At 37.9% G+C, this 22954-nt stretch overlaps 3 protein-coding genes across 3 annotated transcripts in view; 1 reads left to right on the top strand and 2 right to left on the bottom strand.

The window, feature by feature from the left end:
- ddi2 (DNA-damage inducible protein 2) overlaps positions 1-22954 on the bottom strand; it is a 158344-nt gene that overhangs the window by 18816 nt on the left and 116574 nt on the right. The window lies entirely within an intron of this gene.
- abhd14b (abhydrolase domain containing 14B) lies at positions 1563-5037 on the bottom strand. The gene is made up of 4 exons (XM_033966472.2): positions 4947-5037; positions 3653-3867; positions 2710-2951; positions 1563-1847 (listed from the first exon to the last, which is right to left on the bottom strand). Exons 2-4 carry the CDS (start codon positions 3864-3866, stop codon positions 1668-1670), a joined length of 636 nt encoding a protein of 211 aa, XP_033822363.1. The 5' UTR covers position 3867; positions 4947-5037; the 3' UTR covers positions 1563-1667.
- mst1 (macrophage stimulating 1) lies at positions 5299-22443 on the top strand. The gene is made up of 18 exons (XM_033965971.2): positions 5299-5435; positions 6401-6545; positions 7204-7319; positions 7402-7516; positions 7886-8022; positions 10182-10302; positions 11076-11194; positions 12486-12660; positions 13840-13970; positions 14547-14649; positions 14971-15107; positions 15183-15215; positions 15295-15409; positions 15487-15564; positions 16048-16194; positions 16305-16411; positions 17670-17809; positions 19302-22443. Exons 1-18 carry the CDS (start codon positions 5387-5389, stop codon positions 19461-19463), a joined length of 2130 nt encoding a protein of 709 aa, XP_033821862.1. The 5' UTR covers positions 5299-5386; the 3' UTR covers positions 19464-22443.

The raw sequence follows: 22954 nt of genomic DNA on the forward strand, positions 1-22954 counted from the left end.
GGGTCTTGAATGAGTGCGGTGTGTTTGTGAGTGCGTGGGTTAGCTCCTTCTTTCTGGGCACTAAGTCCATGTCATTCTTTTGTACAGATGAAGCTAAAAAAAAGAAGCGGGCAAAGTTTGTAAAATATTGTGTCTGTGACTCCTTGTAAAATATTTTCAAATTGTTTATTACAGAGAATCAGTTATTAAATAATGTTCATATTTTTCACTTCACTTGATCACGTGGTGTGTTTTTTCAGACCCAGCAGGAGATTAATGCACTGTTAAATTAGAAAATGGATACTGTCTGAGAACCTCTACGAACAATTATCCAGCTACTGAATGACTTTCCATATTTACACTAACCCTGGTGCTTAAAAAACTATTTTTAAACAAACATCTACCAGTCGTTTACCACAAATTGAATATAGTGTATCATAATGGGATACATGATGGCAGAGTGGGTACTATTACTGCAGAAAAGGTTGTGCCTTGCATTTGCACTCAAAATTGCTTCAGATACGTGTGACCTCTAAAGTGAATTTGACTATCCACAAAATGTTATACAAAATAGAATGCATTAATAATAATAATAGTAATAACATTAAAGGGCCTGTATCTGATTTAAACCATTAGTTAGGATTTTTTAGGATGTTTTAGTTTGACCCATTAGCCCCTTCCACTTAGTCCTTTCTGTCATTCAGAAGTTGCACCATGGCACAGAAACAACAAGTCTAGGATTGACCTTATTCCGCCCTGCGCACTTTTGCTGTAAATGCCACTACACTGCTTTCTTTGCGGTTGCACTTCTGGTTAATTTTTCCATTTATTCATTTCAATGGAGAACTTGGGAAACGTTTTGCTGATAAATTTTGATATAAAGTAGGTTGATTTGTGTAAAATGTCCATGTGCATCAACAAGTCAACAATGCACCAATTCTCTGGGAGGCTTTAAAACGCCTTTGTAGTCCCTATAGAACTTATTTGCTGTCAAGAGCGACAGCCTCATGCAAAATAATACAACCCCAATGACAATGGCGGCGCCCACAGCAACTTCCAGAATCAGGTGAATAGTCTCGTGATTATTTGCATATAGTTCTCCCATCTCTGTTCTACTTTAAGCATTTTTATCACTCTTGACAATACACTCTGGCCAAGAATATACTGTATATTACATTCTCAATGCATTTTTTATGTAGCTGTTTTACTATTGCAGGATGTAAAGCATTTATCTTCGCTAGAATAAATTGAAGTAATTTACAGGCTCTTTATCTTCTCACTTTATTGGCCTCATTCCTGATTGTGTTGATGAGTTACTTCAATTTCAAAATCATATAATATTTGAACTTCTAAAGGCTACATAAATATCCTTTGTCACAGATGCTAAATCACTTCTCTTCTAGCATTCATAGTAGTCAGTCAGTTTTTTTAATTTCAGAAAAAAATATTAGTAGTGTGCATTTAAAATAGTTGAGTAAGGCAAGGCAAGTTTATTTGTATAGCACAATTCGTACACAAGGTAATTCAAAGTGCTTTACAGAATAAGAAAGACATTAAAATCACACAAATCAAAACATAAATAATCACAAGAGTAATGATCGTCAACTACGGCTTCAATACCTTTTGATTACTGGGATTTTTTTCAAAGCTGAGACTCAACTGCTCATAAATGAACAATGCAGAATGTTTCATAGTGTAGATATAAAGTCTATGAGTGCTTTGTGCCATGTGTCCGGGTCGTCCAGGTAACAAGGATGCCCCGCCCCTTTCATCACGACTACTTTGTGATTGGCCAGATTCTTCAGGTTGTTTAGTGACACTTGTCCAAGCTGAGAGTCCTCGTCTCCATAGACGATCAGAGCTGGAACCTGAGAGAAAAACATGAAGAGCAGAAGAGAAAAGCATCACTAAAGGGATTTCAAACATGTCCTCCAACTCACCCCAAGTTTGAGGTTGGAAGTAGAATAGAGGCTGGATTTTACTAAGTCTAATATGTAAATGAAATGGGAATCAGGTACTGAAGCATAATCTTATTTTATATAACAAGAGAGTGAGAAAACAACATAAATATTTAAAGGTGCAATATGTAACTTTTCTAGAAGATGGTCCACCATCTGCTTGTCTCCATGGATATGTTATTGTTTTGCCTGGAATGTTGCACAGTATGGCATTTAAAATATCTAGATAAAAATGTATTTAATTCTAGTTTTTTCACGGCTCAAAATGACATGCATTCGTATTGTGAGTGGGCCATGTCGCCTCTCCACAGATTTGACCCGTAACTGATCTGCTTGTCTCCTTGGAGATAGAGTTAATGCCATACTGGTACCAATGTGGAACACTCCAGGCAAATAATAGAAAAGTTACACAGTGCACCTTGTAGATCAAAGGTTCCATTGTGATACCAGTAGCACAGTACACAGCTCAACTTTGACTGTACTGAGATACTTTTTGAATTATAGCATTATTCTTGCTTTTTTCCTTTATTTTTCAATTCGTTTTGAAAAAGACTTTGCTTGAACCTAGTTTATGCCTGGTTAATAATAGAGAGTTAGATGGTTTAATCCTAGCTTAGTTATTTTGATTTAATTATTTTATCAGGTGATGGTACAACCCAACTTTAGTTTATGAAATTATTATTACTACTTAAAGAACTAATCGAACTATTTGGCGTGGAATTCATTCATATAAAATGAGCAAAGGAGCCATGATATAACTGAAGAACTGTACCTTGACATTTTGGTATTGTTCTGCCGTGAATTTCTCCGTACATATCGGGGCTACGGGGACGTATGCTCGGACCATAGAGGGATGCTCCATGAGGAAAGGCAGAGAGAACATCCCACTTAACGAGGGGCTGATGATCACGACAGGAGCCAAACCCAGACTCTCACACAGGGCTTTGAGGAACTGTGCAGGGGCCAGCTCTCCGAAAGGTGCAGGGGACTGTGCTGCTTTAGACTGGCCAAGTCCTGAGAACAGACAACACAGGTGGAACAGGTAAATGATTAAAGAATTACACAATACTGTCACTGTTTTTTGTTAGTATACTTACAGGCAAGAGATGAAATTGTACTTATTATTTTCATTTATGAATCTATACTCTGACTGACCCAAACCAGAACTAAACCAGGGCTTGAACTGAAACAAGCAAAGTCTAGACAAGGACTAAATTAGGCTATAACCAGGAATAAACCAAGTGCGAAGGCGTGATTAATTTCAAAACAAAATTAATCGCAGTCCGTTTCCTGTTTCAGAATGTGTTTTTGTGAGATTGTTACTTCAGTGCTTACATTTTTAATACGGCTCTATGCTAAAAGAGACACATTTCCTGTTCACTACTGGTCAGAAAAATGTGATATTATCATCACCCATCTCTATTGTTTCTAAGGGTTTAGTCGTATAGTTAGTTGGGTATGTCATTTTTTGTTGCCTGCTACATATTTAAGTTTCCTTCAAGCTACAAAAATCTGTTATTCCTTATATATTTATGGTTTAAGATTATGGTTCATTCTTGTTTTGTAGCGGTTTGATTTAAGTTTTGAACAAATTTGGTCACTCATTTACTCATTATCAGCCCATTTCTAGATGTGTGCTTTGTTTGTGTGAAGACTTTGAGCATCGCAGTTGTAGATCACCAATGAGATTATGGATATTACCTGTGGAGACTCACCTGGCAGGTCCACAGCTACACAGTGACAGCCTGCTTTAGCCAGAGCCTCCAGAGTGCCGATCTCAAGCCAGTTTTTGGAGGAGAAGCGAATGCCGTGGAGAAGCAGCACAGACAGTCTGGTCGCCGCGGTGACAGGTTCACTTTGTCTGAAAAACAGAGGCCCATTGCAGCCCTCCACCTGCACTGACCCCTCGATGATTCTCACCTCTGACATCCTGCACAAAACAATCAATATTACGTGAGCAGCAGTACAAACTCCACAATGCCCAATCTCGTCTGATCTCATAAACTAAGCGGGGTTAGACCTGGTTAGTCCTGGGATGGGAGACCTCTAAGAATACCAGGTGTCACAGTGTGCAGAGGTGGCTCTAAGGGCATGCAGAAACACACACCTCGTCTAATATGAATTAACATTTAAGTAACGTGAATGTAATGAGCATTAATAATATGTTTATGGAGTCTGAAAATATCTTTGACTATGTTGTGAGATTCTACCATTTATAATATTTCATAAAACATTTGTTAATTTTTAGCCAACACTTTTCCCGCCGCCTTTCTGAATATCACCAGATCTAAATCCAGACTTTATCAAGCCTGGATTAGAGCTAAACCAAATCCAAAATGAGACTAAACCATGTATAAAGTAGTTATAAAAAAAAGTAATTATTTTTAGATCTATCAGTTACACTAAACAAAACTTTTCACTGATATAAACTCTGTGACCAGGAATAGAATAGTAACGTTTCTTATAAATGTGTGTCCAGGGTTAAACAAGAATTATAAATTAACTTTTCCTTTGCCCAAAACTAAGCACGTGTTGCAGATTGCATCTTATGGGCCAATGCTCATGTTTGGCTGCAGAGCTGTGGGACACGCCCCTTTGGACAACTTCATACACTAGTTAATATATAATTAGTTAATATATAATTACATTAACATTCAGGCTTATAAGCGTTTTTTGTTTGTTTTTGTTTTTTTACTTTCTTACTAAATGTACACTATGTAACTTTTGAGTAACAAAAATGCAAAACGGATAAGATTGTGGAACATTCCAAGCAAAGCACATAACGGACCTCCACCCCAAAGTTACACAGTGCACCTTTAATGAGTTAGTTCTAAGAAAAAGCCTCGTCCGACTTCATGTTAAAACTTCATGTTAAAACTTCGTGCACTCTTCTCTAGTCGACTACCTGAAGATTTTCCAAAAAACAGCGTGACCAAAATCCACAGTCACAGAGTTTGATTTTAAAAAGATGTAGTTAACCGTCTGACGCGTAATGATAAAGATACTTACCTGAGAGCACCTGTGAGCAGACTGCACTAAAATACCCCGGTGATCTCTCCTTGTCAGTCCGCAGAGTTCAGACGGAACACCGCTGTCTGCTGATTTCCTGGATAACCGCCCCAAAGCCCGTGCGTAAAGACCGCAGCTCCCTCTCGTGCCCATTTTACGCACAACAATTCAATTAACATCTGCGCTGAAATTTGCCTTTTGAAAGGAGTGGGATGAGTGATAGCAGCCCACTCACAGGAACTGACTGTCTGGTGAGTAATGATTAATGTGAATATTGATTATTTCTGGTTTGTTTGACTAAGGTCTCCGCGTTGGCCTGAGCGGTCAAATTACTTGAGCGGTATGTCCTGCTGCGTCAGTTTAGAAAAGCTGAACTAGACGGGCGGTTTTTGATCCAAAGCTCAGTTTGGCGGAGGTAAACTTCACGTTTTACATAAAATATGGAGTTGATTTTAGCCTGTCTCTTGCTAGTCTTGGAATTAAGCTCAGGTAAGTACTTCATGAAAACTTTCTGCTCTTATTTGGCGCACATTTTCTTAAGTAAAAGTAACTGTCTTCTGTACAAATTCTAGATATTCGCTAAGAAATATTTGAAATGCTTTTTTTTTTTATCTGTACTTACTTCTGTTGGTTGCCTGTTACTGTTGTGTTTTAATGTATTGCTGAATTATCCCTAAATATATTTTTAAAAACAGATTGATAGAGACTACTTGACAGTCAAAACAAACTATAATGTGTCCTTTAAGTTAAAAATATTATTTGCAGTTTAATTAAGACATGAGGGAGAACTAACAAAGAGATCAAACTGTTGGTGTTCTGTTATAATTTCATTTGGGGTGACAGAAGCACATGTTTTGCTGATGTTCTTGGCTTTAGCTGTGGTAAATTTGAGTCTTGGTCCAAAGGTTATATGTGTCAAAGCCTGTGCCCAAATCAGACATTGGCACTAGTCTAGACTCTGTTTTTTGTTTAGTTTTTTTTACTGTATTTTGGCGATGTCAAGATTATTTGGTTAATCAGTAATTTGATTCATCACACCAAAATATCCATGGATTTCAGAATAATGAAAAATTAGGGCCGTTGCCATAGCGATTACAATAAGAAGTCCTCAGGATGTTGTCTATATAACCACAAGCTGAAACCCATGAATATGTGTGAGAGCTAAATATATTAAGTAGTCAGGAGTTAAGAGGCAAAAGGAAGAACTGTATATCAATTTAAACTATTCTCTAAAAAAGTAAACTAAACTAAAGTGCTTTTATCTGGCTTTTTTGTTACATTAAGTGTGCATTATCATTCAAAATTAATCACATAATAGAGGAATGGTGATTAATTTGACAGTGTGAATGAAATTTAATCAGGAGTTTCACTGTTGTTTGGTCATGATGTGAAATTGTGACATCCCACCTTAGTTTATATTATCTGAGTGTATTTTATTTTTTTATTTTTTTTAGCTTATCGTAGCCCTCTGAATGACTTCCAGCGCTCCGAGGGCAGGGAGCTGGTGCCCACAGCCTGGAACTCTGCTCGGGTGATCACCTACAGAGGGGTGAATTTAGAGGACTGTGCCTCCCGCTGCTCTCTGTCCCTGGACTGCAGGTAACAGCAGCAGCTCAACCAATAAAGAGACGCTACTATGAAAGAAGGCGATCAAAAGTTCTCTCACTTTCTCACTCAGTTTTAAAGAAATCAATCAATCAATCAATCTGTAACTTTTCTGGTGGAGGTTGTGCCACCTACTTGACTTCATGAAGATGTGCTTGCTTTGCTGAGACTTTTTCACAGTATGGCATTAAACTTGTATATCTCTATGGAGACAACAGTGCTCATAGTAAGAATGCATGTTTTTCACTGTATGTTGTTTCTTAGCAATAAAACACCTTTAGTACAAATTAATGCAAGTCAGATATGTTATTTGCCATACTTTGGAATATTTTTGAGCTAACATTTGTATCACCATGGACACAAGCTGTTAACAAACCCCCCATCAAGTTACACAGTGCATCTTTAATTAAGTTACTTTCATAAATGGTGAAAACATAACATTGTTTAATTGCTTGAGAATAAACGTGAACTATTTTATATGTTGTTTAATAGGTGTTTCTATGTTTGAATTTTTGTGTTTTTATTGTTTCTGACTTTGTGAAATTTCAGGTATAACATAAGATAGTTTCTACTGCCATGTCAATCCTTAATAAAAGGGTGAAATACAATTAAAATGGTATTTGCTTGCTAAAATCTTATTGTTGCACCTCAGGGCTTTTAACTATGAGACCCGTCCGACAGTGAGCTGCAAACACCTGCCGTGGGTCGGAGATGGAAGCAATGCGGAGGTCAAGAGGAATGTGAATTGTGACCTCTACGAGAAGAAAGGTACTTCCTTTTCCACTTTGATGTTCAACTGAGTTTTTATATTCTACTAATCAAATGATAATAATTTTGTTCCTCTGCTTAGTTTATGTGCGGAAGTGCATCGTGGGTCAAGGAGAGGACTACCGAGGGAAGGTCTTCACCACAAAGAGCGGTCTGACCTGCCAACAGTGGTGGTCCAAGTTCCCTCATGATCACAGGTTAGACAGTTCAACTTTTAAGTTCTGTAACTTACCATATTATATTTATATATCATCTATTAATCAATTCGTTAATCAGCCATTTTTAGATGACACAGATTTGTACGATTGAAAGATAAATTTTTCAGCTGGTAGTTAGCATTTTTACATGGTACCTTTTTATTTTATTTAAAAATGTATGTTTTTGGCAGGGGATACATTTTGTATATATTATAGCTGCCTTCATTAATGTATATTATATAATTTCAACACTAGATGGTGCTAAATCATAGCTGAATATAATTTCAATATATTTTAGTCATCAAACATTCAGTCAGTGCTTTAAGAGAAGTTGAGCCAAATGTTATAATATAAGATTATCTGTCTCAGGTGGACCCCGTCTCCCACTAATGGTTTGGAGCTGAACTACTGCAGGAACCCAGACGGGGACCGCATCGGGCCCTGGTGCTACACCACAGACCCAGAGCGACGCTACGAGAGCTGCAACATCCCACAGTGCAAAGACGGTACAGTGTAAAGTAAATACATAGCTAACCTGCTAGCCGTCATATTCCAAATAGGAAGTGAGCATGGGTGAGCTCCATCGACTTTGACTCCAATTCACTTTACATTGAAAAACTACCATCTGTCTCTCCATAATTGCTGCACTGAGCCTTGTCATTTTGGCCTAAAAATGTTCGCATTAACCTACAATCTGCATGATCCTGGTGTTTTTATTTCGCTATTTTGTCCTTAAATCAAGATATTATTAATAACAGACAAATCAGGTGCCTTCTTTCCCTGAAGTTGCATTACCGTCAACAGGTTGGCTCCCGATTGGCTCTTTGGTTGCTATGATACTCGCGGTCGGAACTCTGCTCCAAATTTGCCCCTATCACTGCTCTAGCCTCGATGAGCTTTATTTGACTGGAGCTGAATGATATGGGTGATGTCACACTCACTTAGTCCACTTCTTTGTACAGTCTGTGCATCCAGAGTAAAGACAGAACACTACACTGTTAGCTGGTTTCATTTTTGTCATACTCTGAATCTAATGTGTCAGTAATAGGTTGTGTTCACATTTTAAAATGTCTTGAGTCTGTATAAATCCTTAGAATATTTACTGTTTTTAGAAGAAATATCCAAAGTTAAATGCTGAACCATATCATTATATTTTTACAGACTCTATAAACCTGACCACATTATTTTAATAGTGACTTCAACTGACAGCCATCATGTCTTTGGTGTTGAATATTGGTATTACTTTTGGAAACTGGAAACAAAAAACAAAAAATGAATAGACCCACTAATTACAGATATTAAAGGTGCACGACATTGGTTATCTGTTGTGGGAAGTAGTTATTTGTTTGTAAGTTTGACATTTGCTCTTAGCTCTCATACCCCCTCTGGTACACCACTAAGATTCACATTTACAAGATTAAAGTTTAAGACCATGTGTGCATTTAGATACAGTCTAACACCATATTTTGAGGTTCTTATGCATCTTCTGTTCTTTTATTATTCTACATTTCCCTGTGTGTTTTTGTTTTACTTTTTTCAGAGTCAGAGGATGTTGAATGTAATATGCTGCTGCCCAAAAGCTTATTTTCTGCTCCATTACCAAAGCAATGCCCCAGGGACTTTAAGTAAAAAGGGGGAAATAAATGACTTGGGCTTTATATGCACATTTGTTTATTGAGTATTTTTTTGTATTTTACAGTGACTAAAGTCTAGCACAGCTTTACTACAAAGGTAAATCCAAGCATAGAGGACAAACATTATATGTTATTGTTCAGTAAATATCCCCAAAAGCAAATGCGATGTTTGACTTATTATTCTATGTTATTCTGCAAAATTAACAATTCTTTGACTTTTTACCATTTTTTAATGTTGTTTGACAAAACATTTTCCTCAAAATAGCGTTCTCTTTGGTTTATGGCGTTGCCTGCGCGTGTTCATGGAGATAGATATTGTAGCATCTGGTGAAAGGAAACATGCCGAATTTCTTCTGCTTGTTTATTTTCTGAACAAAAGGGCTACTGTAGGGCGTAACCGACAGCAAAACAAGAGCAAAACAACAGTAGATTCAACTCACTAGAGCCAATCTCCAAAACAGACCAGTAACTGAAGAATAGCACCTTCACATCAACTCGTCGGCATAGCAACCAAGTGTCACATGCAAAAACAGTCACATCAACAACACGTAAACCGTTACAAGAACAACAAAAGGTGTCAACCACGAACTAAACACACACTATCACATCATTACAATATGTTTAATGCCTTACTGTGGAACATTCCAAGCAAAGCCATAACATCTACATGCAGACAAGCAGAAAAGTGACGTCATATAACTACACGGTTTATGTTCTACGACATTAAAAATCAATGAATACTGCTCAAGACAAGGCAAGGAAAGTTTATTTGTTAAGCACAATTCATACAGAAAGTAATTCAAAGTGATTTACAGAATAAGAAAGACATTAAAATCACAATACAAACAAATCAAAACATAAATAACCATCATAAAATTAACATTAAAAGAGAAGAGTGCAGAATAAAAATGCTCAGCTAAACAGAACGTTTTGAGTCTGGATTTAAACATTATCAGAGCAGAGGCCTGTCTCACCTAATATAAGACCTGTTAAAATACTGAATGACAATGGTTATAATTGCTGTTTTTCAGAGGTGTGCATCACCTGTAATGGGGAGGACTACAGAGGACAGGTGGACCACACTGTGAGCGGCAGAGAGTGTCAGAGATGGGACCAGCAGTATCCACATCAGCACATCTACCAACCTGAAAAGTACTGTCCCCACTAGTATTAACCACTAACATGACTTTAATGTAAAACTGTGAAACATCACAATTTCACAATTATTTGCAACCAAACCAAAGTGAAATCTTCAAATCCCACTGCTCTAGCTTTATGAAACCAAACTTTGTGAATGATGAAGATAAGTGAATGTGACATAAACAGCCAGATAAATTAATAATAATAGATAGAATTAAGATCACTTATTTTTGCTTTTATGGTTCCGACTTTGCGATTTGCGACTTTCCGATTATTTTAGGAGTAATCATGATTATCAGTTAACTGAATTATCAATCATTAGCTGGTATTGATAGTTTTAAAGGTCCTTTATTACGCAAAATTGACTCTTGTGAGCTTTTAGCCATGTTAGAATGTTGTTACCTGCAAAAACAGACCTGGAGTTGTGTTTTGTTTCATTCACACATGTTTATTAGTCTGTCTACTTTTTGTTTAATAGAGATTGGCAATTCCAGGGCTGAGATTATTCAAATGATTCTAGTGAAGGTGTATAAGGTTTAAAAACACAGTGGAGCACTTCCTGTATTACCATATGACATCACAAGGTGGAACAGAGTGTTTTCTGTTTGAAAGAAGAACTCCTAAGCCTAAATATGCAGAGTGTAGTTAAACATGTGTGAATGAAACAAAACACAACTCCAGGTCTGTTTGAGGAGGAAACAACATTATAACATAGATCAGAAAATAGTGTAATAAGTAAACCCGTGTGTCTAAAATAAGGAGACGTCTATTTGTCTGTTTGTCAGGTATCCAGATAAAAGCCTGGATGATAACTACTGCCGTAACCCGGACGCGTCGCCTGTGCCCTGGTGCTACACCACAGACCCGGAGGTGGAGAGGGAGAACTGTGAGATCAGGAAATGCAGTGAGTATCCACCCCCACTTTTCATGGCTTTCAGCTTTCTGTTCTGTGCAACATTTTGAGGACTTAATCCCATTCAAAAGATATCAGATTTTGTTTTAAATTGTCCATCGCTATAGCAACGGTCCTAATTACTCATTGTTCTAAAACCCACGATTTGGATGTTTTCAGATTTTAGGATGATGATGTCACTCTCACAGATGGAGGCAGGGACCAGCATCTTGTATCAGTTATAGAGATTACGTGAATGTATATGAAATAGGAAAAAGGAAAATCCACAAACATTGAACCCTAAAAAAATGAATTTGACTAGGCCGTTGAACTCGCTAAAAGCCTTGAAACAATGCATCTGTAAACCGGTAAAATGAATAAATCTACATTATAACAATAGGTATTTTGCCTGCCCCCTTCTCTACAGACCTTTACAATGATGGGTTATCAGTGACTTATATTTAGATTTATTAATAAATATAAATTATCCATTAACCATTATAAACAATGTGAGTGAACGCTGCTATTAAGTTATGGTGCATTTAAAAACTCAAATATGTCTCTCAACTTTCTCTGTGCTGTTTTTAATTGCATCATTAGCCTCAAAACACATGCATAATCTAATACAAGTATTTCTCTGGCCTGAAAAGCTCTTCTCATCACTGGTGTAGTCTGCTTAAACAAATGAGACAGGGCCTAAATTGGGCAGGATCCTGTGGAGTTGTAAGACACTGTTTAACTGTGGGAGCCTCATTATCTGAAGTGTAATTGCATTTAGAAAGATCACCTTTAGTAGTTTAGGCAAATTGCTTCCCAAATGAAAGACACTTTGCCCTCATCCAACTAACTGTGTCTGATAGGCCATGCACAGTTCTACATTTAACTCTTGTTTACACATTCATTTGGTGGCAGTTTTTCTCTTCTTGTTTGGTGATTCTTTTTCAAAGTTATTTTGAAGCACAGTTTGTTGAGATCTTACAACATTAGTGCCCAAAACAAACTTTAACCGACAGATTTCCAAGATTTCAACATTTTCATTTGGTGCCAAAAATTGTGGAAACACTGGGCTTTCCACCAGGATAGGCAACGTGTGATTACAGAGCGCCCTCTAGTGGTTTGTTATAGGAATTCATATCTGTGTGTGTATATAAAATGTAGTAAACATAGGTGATCTGGGTAAATAATTTTGCTCATCTTATCAAACCAGATAAATTCATGAAATATATTAAATTATTTTGTAAAGTAAGTAACAAATGATTCTAATATGACCACTGTTTAAACGAGACTTTATATTTGTCCTTAGCTGAGGTGCGAGTGGAGAAACGTCAGCGTTCAAGCTTCACTACAAACTGTTTCCGTGGTCGAGGTGAGGACTACCGCGGCAAAGTGAACGAGACCACCTCCGGTATCGCCTGCCAGAGATGGGACGCCCAGTATCCCCATGAGCACCCTTTCTACCCCAACACCTATGAGTGCAAGTCAGTTCAACTAACATACACTATTAGCTACAGACCCCTTTATTGTTCTTGAAGTAAAAGTATTGTTGCATATTATTGGCACATAATTAGATTCACTTCATATTCAAATGTTTAATCTGAAATCCTCAACCCTATTTATTTAAAATTGAGGCTACTAGAAGGTACAAGGTTTGATTTATAGGCATAAGGACTTTTAATGAGTAGGTCACATGTTCTTCCTGTGTCTTCATTAATTTCTCCTAAAAACATACACTGGATGACCCCCAATGTACCCAGGAATCCCATGTAAATCAGGTCATTAATCTTACGTGGGATATACACTGGCTGCATGTGCGGTGCAGTTCGGGACACGCACTGGTCCCGCAGGCCTTAGAAAGTCATTAAAATCAATGCGCCCTGCCACACTGACCTCGGCTGAGTGCGAGTGCGGGTCCGGATGAGGCGCAGGTCTGCGGAAAGAATCCAGAATCTGTTTTTCCTGGACTCCGCAGCGGTCTGGTGGCTTTTGAGTTCATTGTATGTGTGTTATCATGTGAACCCACGTGAAACCGCGTTGCTTGGGTCAAAAACACACCGCAGTTGGTGTAACAGGCAGTCTGCCAGTAACCCTGCTAGAAAGTTTGTGGAGCAATTCTGTTTAAAGGTGCACTATGTAACTTTTCTGGTGGAGGATCTGCCACTTGTTACCATAAAGATGCTACTGGAATTGACTTTACACTTACCTATCTTGCATTTAAGGTCACCTCTCCACAGATCTGGCCTCTAACTTAACCTGATGGCGTACTTGCTTGCTTCCATGGAGATAGATATGTGCTAAACTATTCAGTGCCATATACTGCCCCCCCTTAAAAACGCTGCGACATCAAGTAGTCAAAGTATTTGCATAAGAATCTCAATGTCGACTTGTCATTGCAGTAAAAAGTGCTCTTGTGTCTGACAGCGGATGATAGATGGTTAGCGCTGCCACATTAAAAGCCTGTCACAATCTGAGTGGCAATGCGCGTGTGAAATGAATAATAAACTAAACCATTTTTCATGCCAACATCAATTACCAGATTTTCACTCTCGTCTTCATTATACAACTGTTAGGCTGTTGACTTGAGATGGAAAAGTGGCATCAAAGTCAATTTAGTTCTTTAATATGTTTTTGGATATGCTGTTTGCTTTTATATTGTTTAGGGGTTTGGAGGAGAACTACTGCAGGAACCCAGATGGCTCCGAGGCCCCCTGGTGTTTCACATCGGTACCTGAGATGAGGACGGCCCTGTGTTTGCAGATAAAACGATGCGCAGACGACATCGAGGCTGAGGGTAGGACCACAGATACTTTTAGTCACCTAGATAAGACTTATTAACAATTCATTCTTACTTTATTTTACACTAAATTTCATACATTGCTACCGTGTTAAGTTCAGTGTAATGATTGGGATAACAACCTTTATAGCAACCTCCTCGTTAGGGAGCAAGGTAATTGACAACAAACCAAGATTTCAAAAGGGTAACTAAAATTGTACCGGTAATGAATTATTTGACAAAAAGTAAAATAAAAATCTTGTTCCAAATTTGGTCAGTTATTTACAATAAATAAAATATAATAATTTGAAAACGAGTGATTAAAGTGTACTCTGGGTTGTTAGAGGATCTGGGTTACATGTTATTACAGGTTTTATACAGTGCAAACATAGTAACTATTGAGTTGATGTGTTTAAAGGCTGAATCTATTTTACTACAGTAAAATATTATTCCATCCCTCCTTGATCATTATTGTATGTGATAATATCTGTACAAGTAAGTAACTGCTTTTGCAAATGAACTCTGAGGGTGAAATAAACTGTTACCCAGAAATTAAATAACATGGGCTAACAGGTTTCATTTACAAATGTTTAGATTGTTATCACGAAAATGGAAAGAACTACAGAGGAACAGTTCGGAAAACACGGAAAGGCATCACCTGCCAGAAGTGGAACATCAACACACCTCACCGGACCAAGTAAGATCATTTTATGTAAATAAGTCTGTTCAAGCTTCTACATAAATTACATCATTTCTGTTTCATTTTTTTAAATTAAATAAATGTTATAATACCATTGATTTTTTGTTTGTTTGTTTGTGCAATGTAGCTCATGCTGTGTATTCTTGTCCATGTACAATCAATAACCATAGTCATAGTCATTTATTGAACATAATAATGTATTGCATTTAACTATTTTCCCCACTATTGTTGTACTTTGTGTTGCAACAATCAAATTTCCCCATTGTGGGCCAAATTAAGGCTTTTCTTATATTATATATTTATTTAAATTATTCCCAGGATTAACCCTAGGACCCACCCTGAGGCCAACCTGACGGAGAACTACTGTCGAAACCCGGATGGGGACCAGCACGGACCTTGGTGCTACACGACGGACCCGAAAACCGAGTTTGACTACTGCGCCATTAAACAGTGTGGTAAACCGCGCTCTCTGCAGACTAACCCAGCCGCTCATTCTCTGGTTAATAATAAATCTGCCTCTTTGATTTCAGCCGGCGAGAAGGTGTCACTGACTGAGCCAGTGGGTCAGTTTCCCAGGATACAAGCATCAAACCACAGAGATAAAAAGCTGTTTGTATGATAATTTTGTCTTTGTTGTTACAGAGAACGTAGAGTTTAGTGAGTGTGGAAAGAGGGACGACCGCATACCCCGGTCCAGGCTGCGTGTCGTGGGAGGGGTCCCTGGGAACTCTCCGTGGACCGTGAGCCTGAGAGACAGGTGAGCACTGCGGGTTTATGATTAACAGGTAAAACACTCCCAGCTCAGAGAATGACCTTTCACCTCATTATGTGCAGGAAAGGAAACCATTTCTGTGGAGGGTCCCTGGTTAACCCCAGATGGGTGATCAGCACCAAACAGTGCTTCTCCTCTTGGTAAACATTACCTCACTTAAAGGGGCAGACACGTTTTACGAGCAGAGCAGCTTTAAGCTCAAAGAAGGTTAAACAAGAAGTACTGTGTTTTAAATGTGAGACCAGGAAGTTAATATTTATCCTGTGTTTTTTGTAGGTTGTTACTGTGATGCTCCACCTATGCAATTACCAATGACTCTATACTGTAGCTTCTATTTTAAGTTTTTGGGTATTTTTTGTGCAGTATGACAGTTGAGCAATATATAAAATTATTGTTAATATTATGAATAAAGATTAGAAGATAATTTATTTTCAGGTTCATTGTATAATTTAGTTATTCATCTGGAAATGCCGCAAACAAATAAATAAATTGAACAAACTTATGTTATAATTTTCCAAAAAAGTATAAAGTTTTTTTTTCAACTTACACACATTAGTTTTTTATGCCTACATATTAAAGTGCATGTCGTAAATGTTTTGTTTTGTATTTTTTTCTGCCTACAGCTATGTGGATCTGCCTGGTTACTCTGCTATGATGGGGACTTTATTTCGGGACCCTGCTGAAGGCGAGCCCGGGGTCCAGACTATTCCTCTCACCAAAATCGTGTGCGGACCCTCGGAGTCGCAGCTCGTCATGCTACAACTCGAATAGTGCGCCCCCCTCTCCCTCTCTCTCCCTCTCCCTAAACACACAGAGGACACATATATGAACGAGCATGACCAGCCATTTTGACATGATTTCCTTTCTTCTTCTTCTGTAGCCCGGCGCAGTTTAATGAGCGTATCTCTCAGATCTGCCTCCCCCCAGAGAGGTACATTGTGGCAGAGGGGACGAGATGTGAGATAGCGGGATGGGGTGAGACAAAAGGCAAGTGTAATCCTGTTTAAAAGCATAGCACATCTATTTCATTGTAATCCAACACATATGTAGAGTACAGAGGCCAAACACATGGTTAATTTAAAGGTGCACCTTGTGACTTTTATGCCTGTCTCCATGGAGATGTTATGGAGCTCAACAGTGACCGCCCACCCTGCGGTTCCAGAGCAAAATTTCCCATCTCATAGATTTTCCGGGGAAAAAAATAATATTAAAAGCTTGAAAGATTGCTTGGGGCTAATCAGCCACGTGATAACTAATGATCACAAGACCTATAATTTTATTTAAAATTTGTAAACCACAAACCACTCAAGTTATAAAAATATTTAGCAGAATCTTACATTTTAAGTGGCCTTTTTGGATTTAAAACAACCACGATATGGATATAAGTTACAGTGTAGCTGGTTAGCTTCTTAAAACTTTATTTAAGTCTATGGGAAAAATAACCTGAGTGAGCTGTCACTGTTGAGCTCCATTGCTTTGTGTGGAATGTTCCAGAGTATGGCATTAAATGCCTCTATCTTACATTTATTACATTTCAGATTATTTTTTTCAGGTAAAAAAAAGAAAGAAAAGAACATTTGCTTTCTTACTGTGTATGGGTCGCCTCTCCACAGACCTGAACTTTAATTTTGCATGATAGTGTCACATGCTTGTCTTCATGGAGCTAAATTTATTATGGAACATTCCAGACAAAGCAATAGCATCTCCAAGAGACAAGCAGGTGGCAGACCCTCCACCAGAAAAGTTACGTAGTGCACCTTTAAAAAGCTAACCTACTTTCCCTTAACCTCTTTCAATTTTTACATTTTAGCAAGTTAGATTATAGCATTTACTAACAATTTGGGTTCATCCATTTAAACTGAAGACCCTGGGCTATAATAAATGATCTAAAATGAAAGTTACCTTAAAATAATAATATAACTAACTTCTACATCTTCTGGTGCATTATAAAAAAGTTTTAATTTTACAAAGTTATGCCAAAATGTTCTTGTCTTGATCCTTTATGATCCTTTACAGTTTTATACAAAAATAACAATAACAACTGTTAGTTATCTTTTGAGCAGTCCAACAACCATACAGATTTTTAAAAACATTTGGAGGAAGTCATAAATCGTCAGTCAAGTATTCGGTCTAGATTAAAAGATGTATTTGAACTAAGCATGGCAGATGGTATTACTATTTATACAGCCATTGAACATCTGTGTGCATCAGCTGCTAACTGTGCTGTCTGGCTCTCACTGTGAAGGCACCGGGGATGAGACGGTCCTGAACGTGGCTCACATTCCAGTTCTGAGCAACAAGGAATGCAACAAATACTTCAGAGGGCGTGTCCGCGAGAACGAGATGTGCACTAGCTCTTTCCAGGGAGGGGTGGGCGCCTGCGAGGTACACAAAAACACATTCAATCGTATATTGTGTTATGTTGTTGCATAATTAGCGGATTATTAGTATCACTATTATAATTGGTCAGTTATTTAATGCAGTGTCTGTCAAAGTGTGCTACAGGCTCTTCTTGTGGCACATGGGATTTGTGATCTAAACTTTATCTAAATTAATTTGGTTGAATGGGTAAAATGGTCAATTTCCTTGTAAATGCAGCAGAACATAAAGGGTGTCATGCCCCTAATGCAGGACAATACACAGGGTTACTCAAACTTGCATAAATTACTTAAATGCAACTTTGAATGAGGGGACATTATTATAAAATGATGCATGATTTCCAGACATCACCTATTGGATTTATATTTTTTATTTAGACTTCAAAATCTATGCACTTCCCTAAAATCAAATTCTTTTTCTAAGCACCAAACCAGTTGAAATGTATCCACTCCAGTTTAAACACTGTCTTTCCTGTGACATTTACAACAGACTGCCTCAAGTCTTTAATAGCAACAACATCGTACTCTTGGAGAATTTGACAAAGTTTGTGCTGATCAAAACCGTCCCAGGAAAAGGAGCCTGGAGCTATTTATAGACCCCAATAAATCAGCCCCTCTCCTATAGTCACATAATGGGATGAGACTGGTCCAGACGAGACTGCAAGATGTTTCCCAACGTATGCAGTGACAGTCAGCCATAACAAAGACAAATAATGACTGGGGACTGTTGTTTCTTGTGGGTCTGCTTTAGCACATCTATTTCATTGTACTTCAGCGTATATGTATAGTATAGAGTCCAAAGACCTGGTTATTGTAAAGGTGTACTATGTAACTTTTCTGGGAGGGGGGTATTAAATGTATCTATCGTTGATTTATTCAATTTCAGGTCTTTATTGCGAATAAAAATACCCTGAAAAACATGGACTCTTACTGTGAGAAGAGTCGCCTCTCCATAGATCTGACTGTAATTTGGCCTGGTAGAATCACCTGCCTTACTGTGGAACATTCCAGGCACGCCGATAACATCTCCCTGAGTCAAGCAGGTGGCAGACCGTCCACCAGAAAAGTTACATAGTGCATCTTTAAAAAGCACTGCCCACTATTGATTCTGTTAACTTATTTACATTTTGCCTGTTAGATAATACTTTTAGTTGTTGTTAGTTATTAATTTATGTTTCCTTGAGCTGCAATAAATTTCCCAATGATACATAATAATCTTAACTTAAAGTCCCACCGTGGAACTTTTTAGCCAAGAAAGAGAAAATATTTTTGTTGCACTGAAAAACGTGTTTTAAAGTCTCATCTATCTTCATGGAGAATGTTCCACAGTATGGTTTCAACTTTATATTTCCATCGAAACATGCAGGTGACAGTTGACGTCCAGAAAGTTGCACAGTGCTGCTTTAATCTAACTTAATCTAACCATAAAATAACAGAACAACTAATTTCTCCAGTGACAGTCAGCCATAACAAAGACATGATGACTTGTGTGTCTCCAGAGGGACTACGGAGGACCTTTGGCCTGTGAGAATCTGGAATGCTGGGTTTTGGAGGGCGTGATTATCCCCATGAGGCGCTGTGGTCACCCAGGGCAACCCAACATCTTCATCCGAGTGTCCGTCTACGTGGACTGGATCAAGAAGGTCATGGAGATGGCTTAAAAAGACTGAAAACTAAAAGGACTGGGGAGGTGTTTTCAAAGCAGTATGGGATGTCCTCAATATGGAAAACTGTCAGGAATTACAGTATATAGTAGATACGGGGTGACCGCCTCAAGTAGAGAGAAAAAGAGGGAATTTTTTGAATGTGGTGAGACATGAAGGGACAGACTATTTAATAACTACAGTATGGTTTTCAGTTTTTATCAGTCGTAATGCACAAAGAGGAGATGGATTAGCCAATATTAAAAGCCTGAGTATACTCTTGTCTTTTTTTCTATGTAAATCTCAATTTCTATACAGTTAATATGGCATCAATAATAAGTGGGACATTCTCTAAAGTTGAACAAGGGACAGGACAACCAAAAAAGGGACGGTCACCCTATGTAGATATAACACTTAAAACAGTTACTTCCTACTTTCCTTTCATATACTCTCCTCATTTTCATCGCAACATTTCAAAATTCCTCAAATTAAACTCACGAATTGTCTCTATAGTACTTCTTTTCTTCCCTTTTTTCTATTTATGTTTCCCTATTCCTCGAAAGCAACACCACAGACGTAGCTTAAACCAGGGGCGGCTCCAGACTTTTTTTTCCGGAGGGGTTAAAGGAGGGGCTATAGTTTTCCATGAGGGTGCTCACGTAACACGATGAACAGAGTGTTTTAACAGTGAAGCGTTAATCAACTCCTCCCATGTTTGGCAAAAAATTCAAAACTATTTTAAATTTAGTTAAAACCCTGTAGTGATTTACAAACCCAACATGACATTTTTAGATTTTCTTTTGTTTTACCAGCACTTTGCGATATTGAATGTCCTAAAATGAGACGTTTAGGAATGGGGGGCTACAGGGGACCATTGGCCATCTGAGGGGGTGCTGGCTCCGCCCCTGGCTTAGACTAGCTAAAACTAGTTTCTTGACAGGCTGACATGACCAACTGTTGCAAATAACAAAACCATAACACCCACTTCTATGATATCGCTGATGTAGCTTGTTGATATGATGGAAACAGGTTTGGCATCTCATGTTTTGTTTTAGTCTTTTTTCAGTATTGCATTTTAACCCTTTTAAGTCTTGTGCAAACTCCATACTTCAGTAAAGAAGGGATGCAAACATTTGTATTTGTCTTGTCCATATTAAAATCAAATATATTTTTGGTTGGCATTTATTTTCCTTAGAGGGAATAGATGTAGCTGAAGACTGTAACTGGAAATTCCCCAAGTCACCATGAATTAACAAAGATTTTATTGTATTTATTCAGTAAAAATGTGGCCTTGGTATAACAAAAGTAGAGATTACGTATAAAGCTTTACTGTACTCCTTTTTTTTTTCACATCCCTTAGTAAAACATACTCTTTCCCTCCCTCCTCTCTGTCTCTCTGTCTTTCACTGCCACCCTTCCCTTTCTCTCTTACTCTTACTTTTTTTTTTTTTACATTTCTTACCCCCCTCTTTCTGTCTCCTCTCTCTTCCCTCTCCTTTCACCCCTATCTCTCCCTCTCTCATACCTTTCTAACTCTCTCTCGTTCTCTTTATTCCCCTCTCCCCTTACCCCTCCCCTCTTCCTCTCCCTTTCTTCCTCTTCCTCTCTTTTTCCCCTCCCGCCCTCGCCCACCCTCTCCCCTCCCAGCCACCCCTCCTTCTCTTTTCCCTCTCTCCCTCCTTCCCTCTCTCGTACACTCTGTGAATGGAGCTCCCGAAATACCTTCTTTGCCCCCAGCCTCTCGGACAGAAATCCCTCCTCTGCTCTGTCTTTTGATGCCTGTCCCCCACCTCCTCCAAAAGACATGCCTTTGTGCCTTATGCAGAACTGTATGCGCTGCACATTCCTTTTACTTCTATAGGAGGATTTTTGTAACTCGGTCCTGATGAGCCAACGGAATCCAGCTTAAACAAACCTCAACATCAGAGAATTGGACACACCATTTTTACGCACACACAAAATCTCTCCGCACCCCCCCTTCCCCCAAATCTTATCCATTCAGACATGGTTTCTTTTCCTCTGCACAGTACCTTTCTATTGTCTCGTCATGTACTGCAGTCAGAGGCGGGGAGACGCAGTTGTTGCATTTACTCAAGTACATTCGTTTGAATCATTTCCTTTTTCAAATTTTAGTAAAGTAGTAGTTTTTAGATGACGTACTTTTACTCCTACTTCAGTCATATATATTTACAGTGTGTCCCGCAGTACCTTTGAGTAAAAGTTTTGGTTACTCTTCCCACTGTGAGTAATTCTACAAGGGACAAACCTTCATGCTCGCAGTATTATATCATTTGTACATTTGTGTTTTGTTTCAGGTATAACAGGTATTTTGTTCACTATTTAATGTCCTTTCCTTCCAATTAAATGAACTGCATAATTGTAAATCTGACCTTTATGTCCTGTTACTCTTACAAATTACTACTACTTTTCATTTTCCCAAATACTTTTTACTCCAGCTTATTTTCTTGGACCACTACTTTGTACTTCTACTTGGGTAATATTGTTTTGAAGTCATTTAAGTTTATATCTTAAACAAAGAAATAAAAGCATAAATGGTCATCCAAGTGTTCCCATCAAAACAAACTAAGTGGAAAAAGTTTGGACGTGCTTTGTTTTGTAAAAGAAATTTCCTCTCTCATTCAAAATAATCATGTTTGTTTATGCAATGTCTTATGAAAATCTGAACGATTTTGTGTAACTGTATGCTTTGAAGTAATATCATGTAAATAAACAGAAGAGAAAAAAACATGAGGCTTATAAGAAATGTGATCCAGTTTAAAACCACAACAACTCACATAAAACGTAAAATATATATATTTCTCTTTTCCCGTAAGTCTTTTTTTTTGTAAACTGTTTTCTAGAAATTGCAATCTGACCATCATCATCAGTGATGCAGTAATACTGTTGTGCTATTAGTCATTATTACTTTGATGACTAATTTATGAAAAACTGACTCTTCTCATGTTGCAGACCACGATGTTTAATAAATACAGAGGCTAAAAAGATGTGCAAACTTTCCTCTTTCTGTTCACTTAAGTGTGGTCAGTGTGCGTGTCACAAAGAGCTATCATCACTTTTATTAAAATCAGAAAACATAAAACTTATTAAAATTCAACTTAATTAAAATTAAGACTACCCAGTTATATTTATATTAATTCATATTTATTATTAATTTTAACATGAATTGACAAAAACCTCATGGAGATATAATTGGACAGGAAGTGGTGATGCTAACAGTGAGGTTGCCGGACGCTGCTGTGCACCGAGCCTATATTTTAAAGATACTTCACATTTATTGGTGCTATTAAAAAACTTTACATTTTAGTTCACAATTTCATGCACAATTTGTCATCCACGCGATAAGAACTTTATTACTGTCACATTAATCCGTTTAAAACAACACAACTAGAAAATCCTCAGTGTCAGTGAGAATACCTTTGCTTTACATAACTACACAACTATTCTGATGGAGGATTAGCCAAATGCTTGTCTCCATGGAGATGTTATTA

This window comes from Periophthalmus magnuspinnatus, chromosome 5, assembly GCF_009829125.3.
Source record: "Periophthalmus magnuspinnatus isolate fPerMag1 chromosome 5, fPerMag1.2.pri, whole genome shotgun sequence".
In the NCBI taxonomy this organism is placed as follows: domain Eukaryota; kingdom Metazoa; phylum Chordata; class Actinopteri; order Gobiiformes; family Gobiidae; genus Periophthalmus; species Periophthalmus magnuspinnatus.

Bases quoted from the DNA above. Each gene is read 5' to 3' on its own strand.
- abhd14b (XM_033966472.2), bottom strand. From the start codon at position 3,866: ATGTCAGAGGTGAGAATCATCGAGGGGTCAGTGCAGGTGGAGGGCTGC. The intron at 2,952-3,652 runs GTGAGTCTCCAC...GTCTGTTCTCAG, and splicing joins TGTAGCTGTGGACCTGCCAG to GACTTGGCCAGTCTAAAGCA. The intron at 1,848-2,709 runs GTACAGTTCTTC...TTTTTCTCTCAG, and splicing joins AACAATACCAAAATGTCAAG to GTTCCAGCTCTGATCGTCTA.
- mst1 (XM_033965971.2), top strand. From the start codon at position 5,387: ATGGAGTTGATTTTAGCCTGTCTCTTGCTAGTCTTGGAATTAAGCTCA. The intron at 6,546-7,203 runs GTAACAGCAGCA...GTTGCACCTCAG, and splicing joins TCTCTGTCCCTGGACTGCAG to GGCTTTTAACTATGAGACCC. The intron at 15,216-15,294 runs GTCAGTTTCCCA...TTGTTGTTACAG, and splicing joins GTCACTGACTGAGCCAGTGG to AGAACGTAGAGTTTAGTGAG.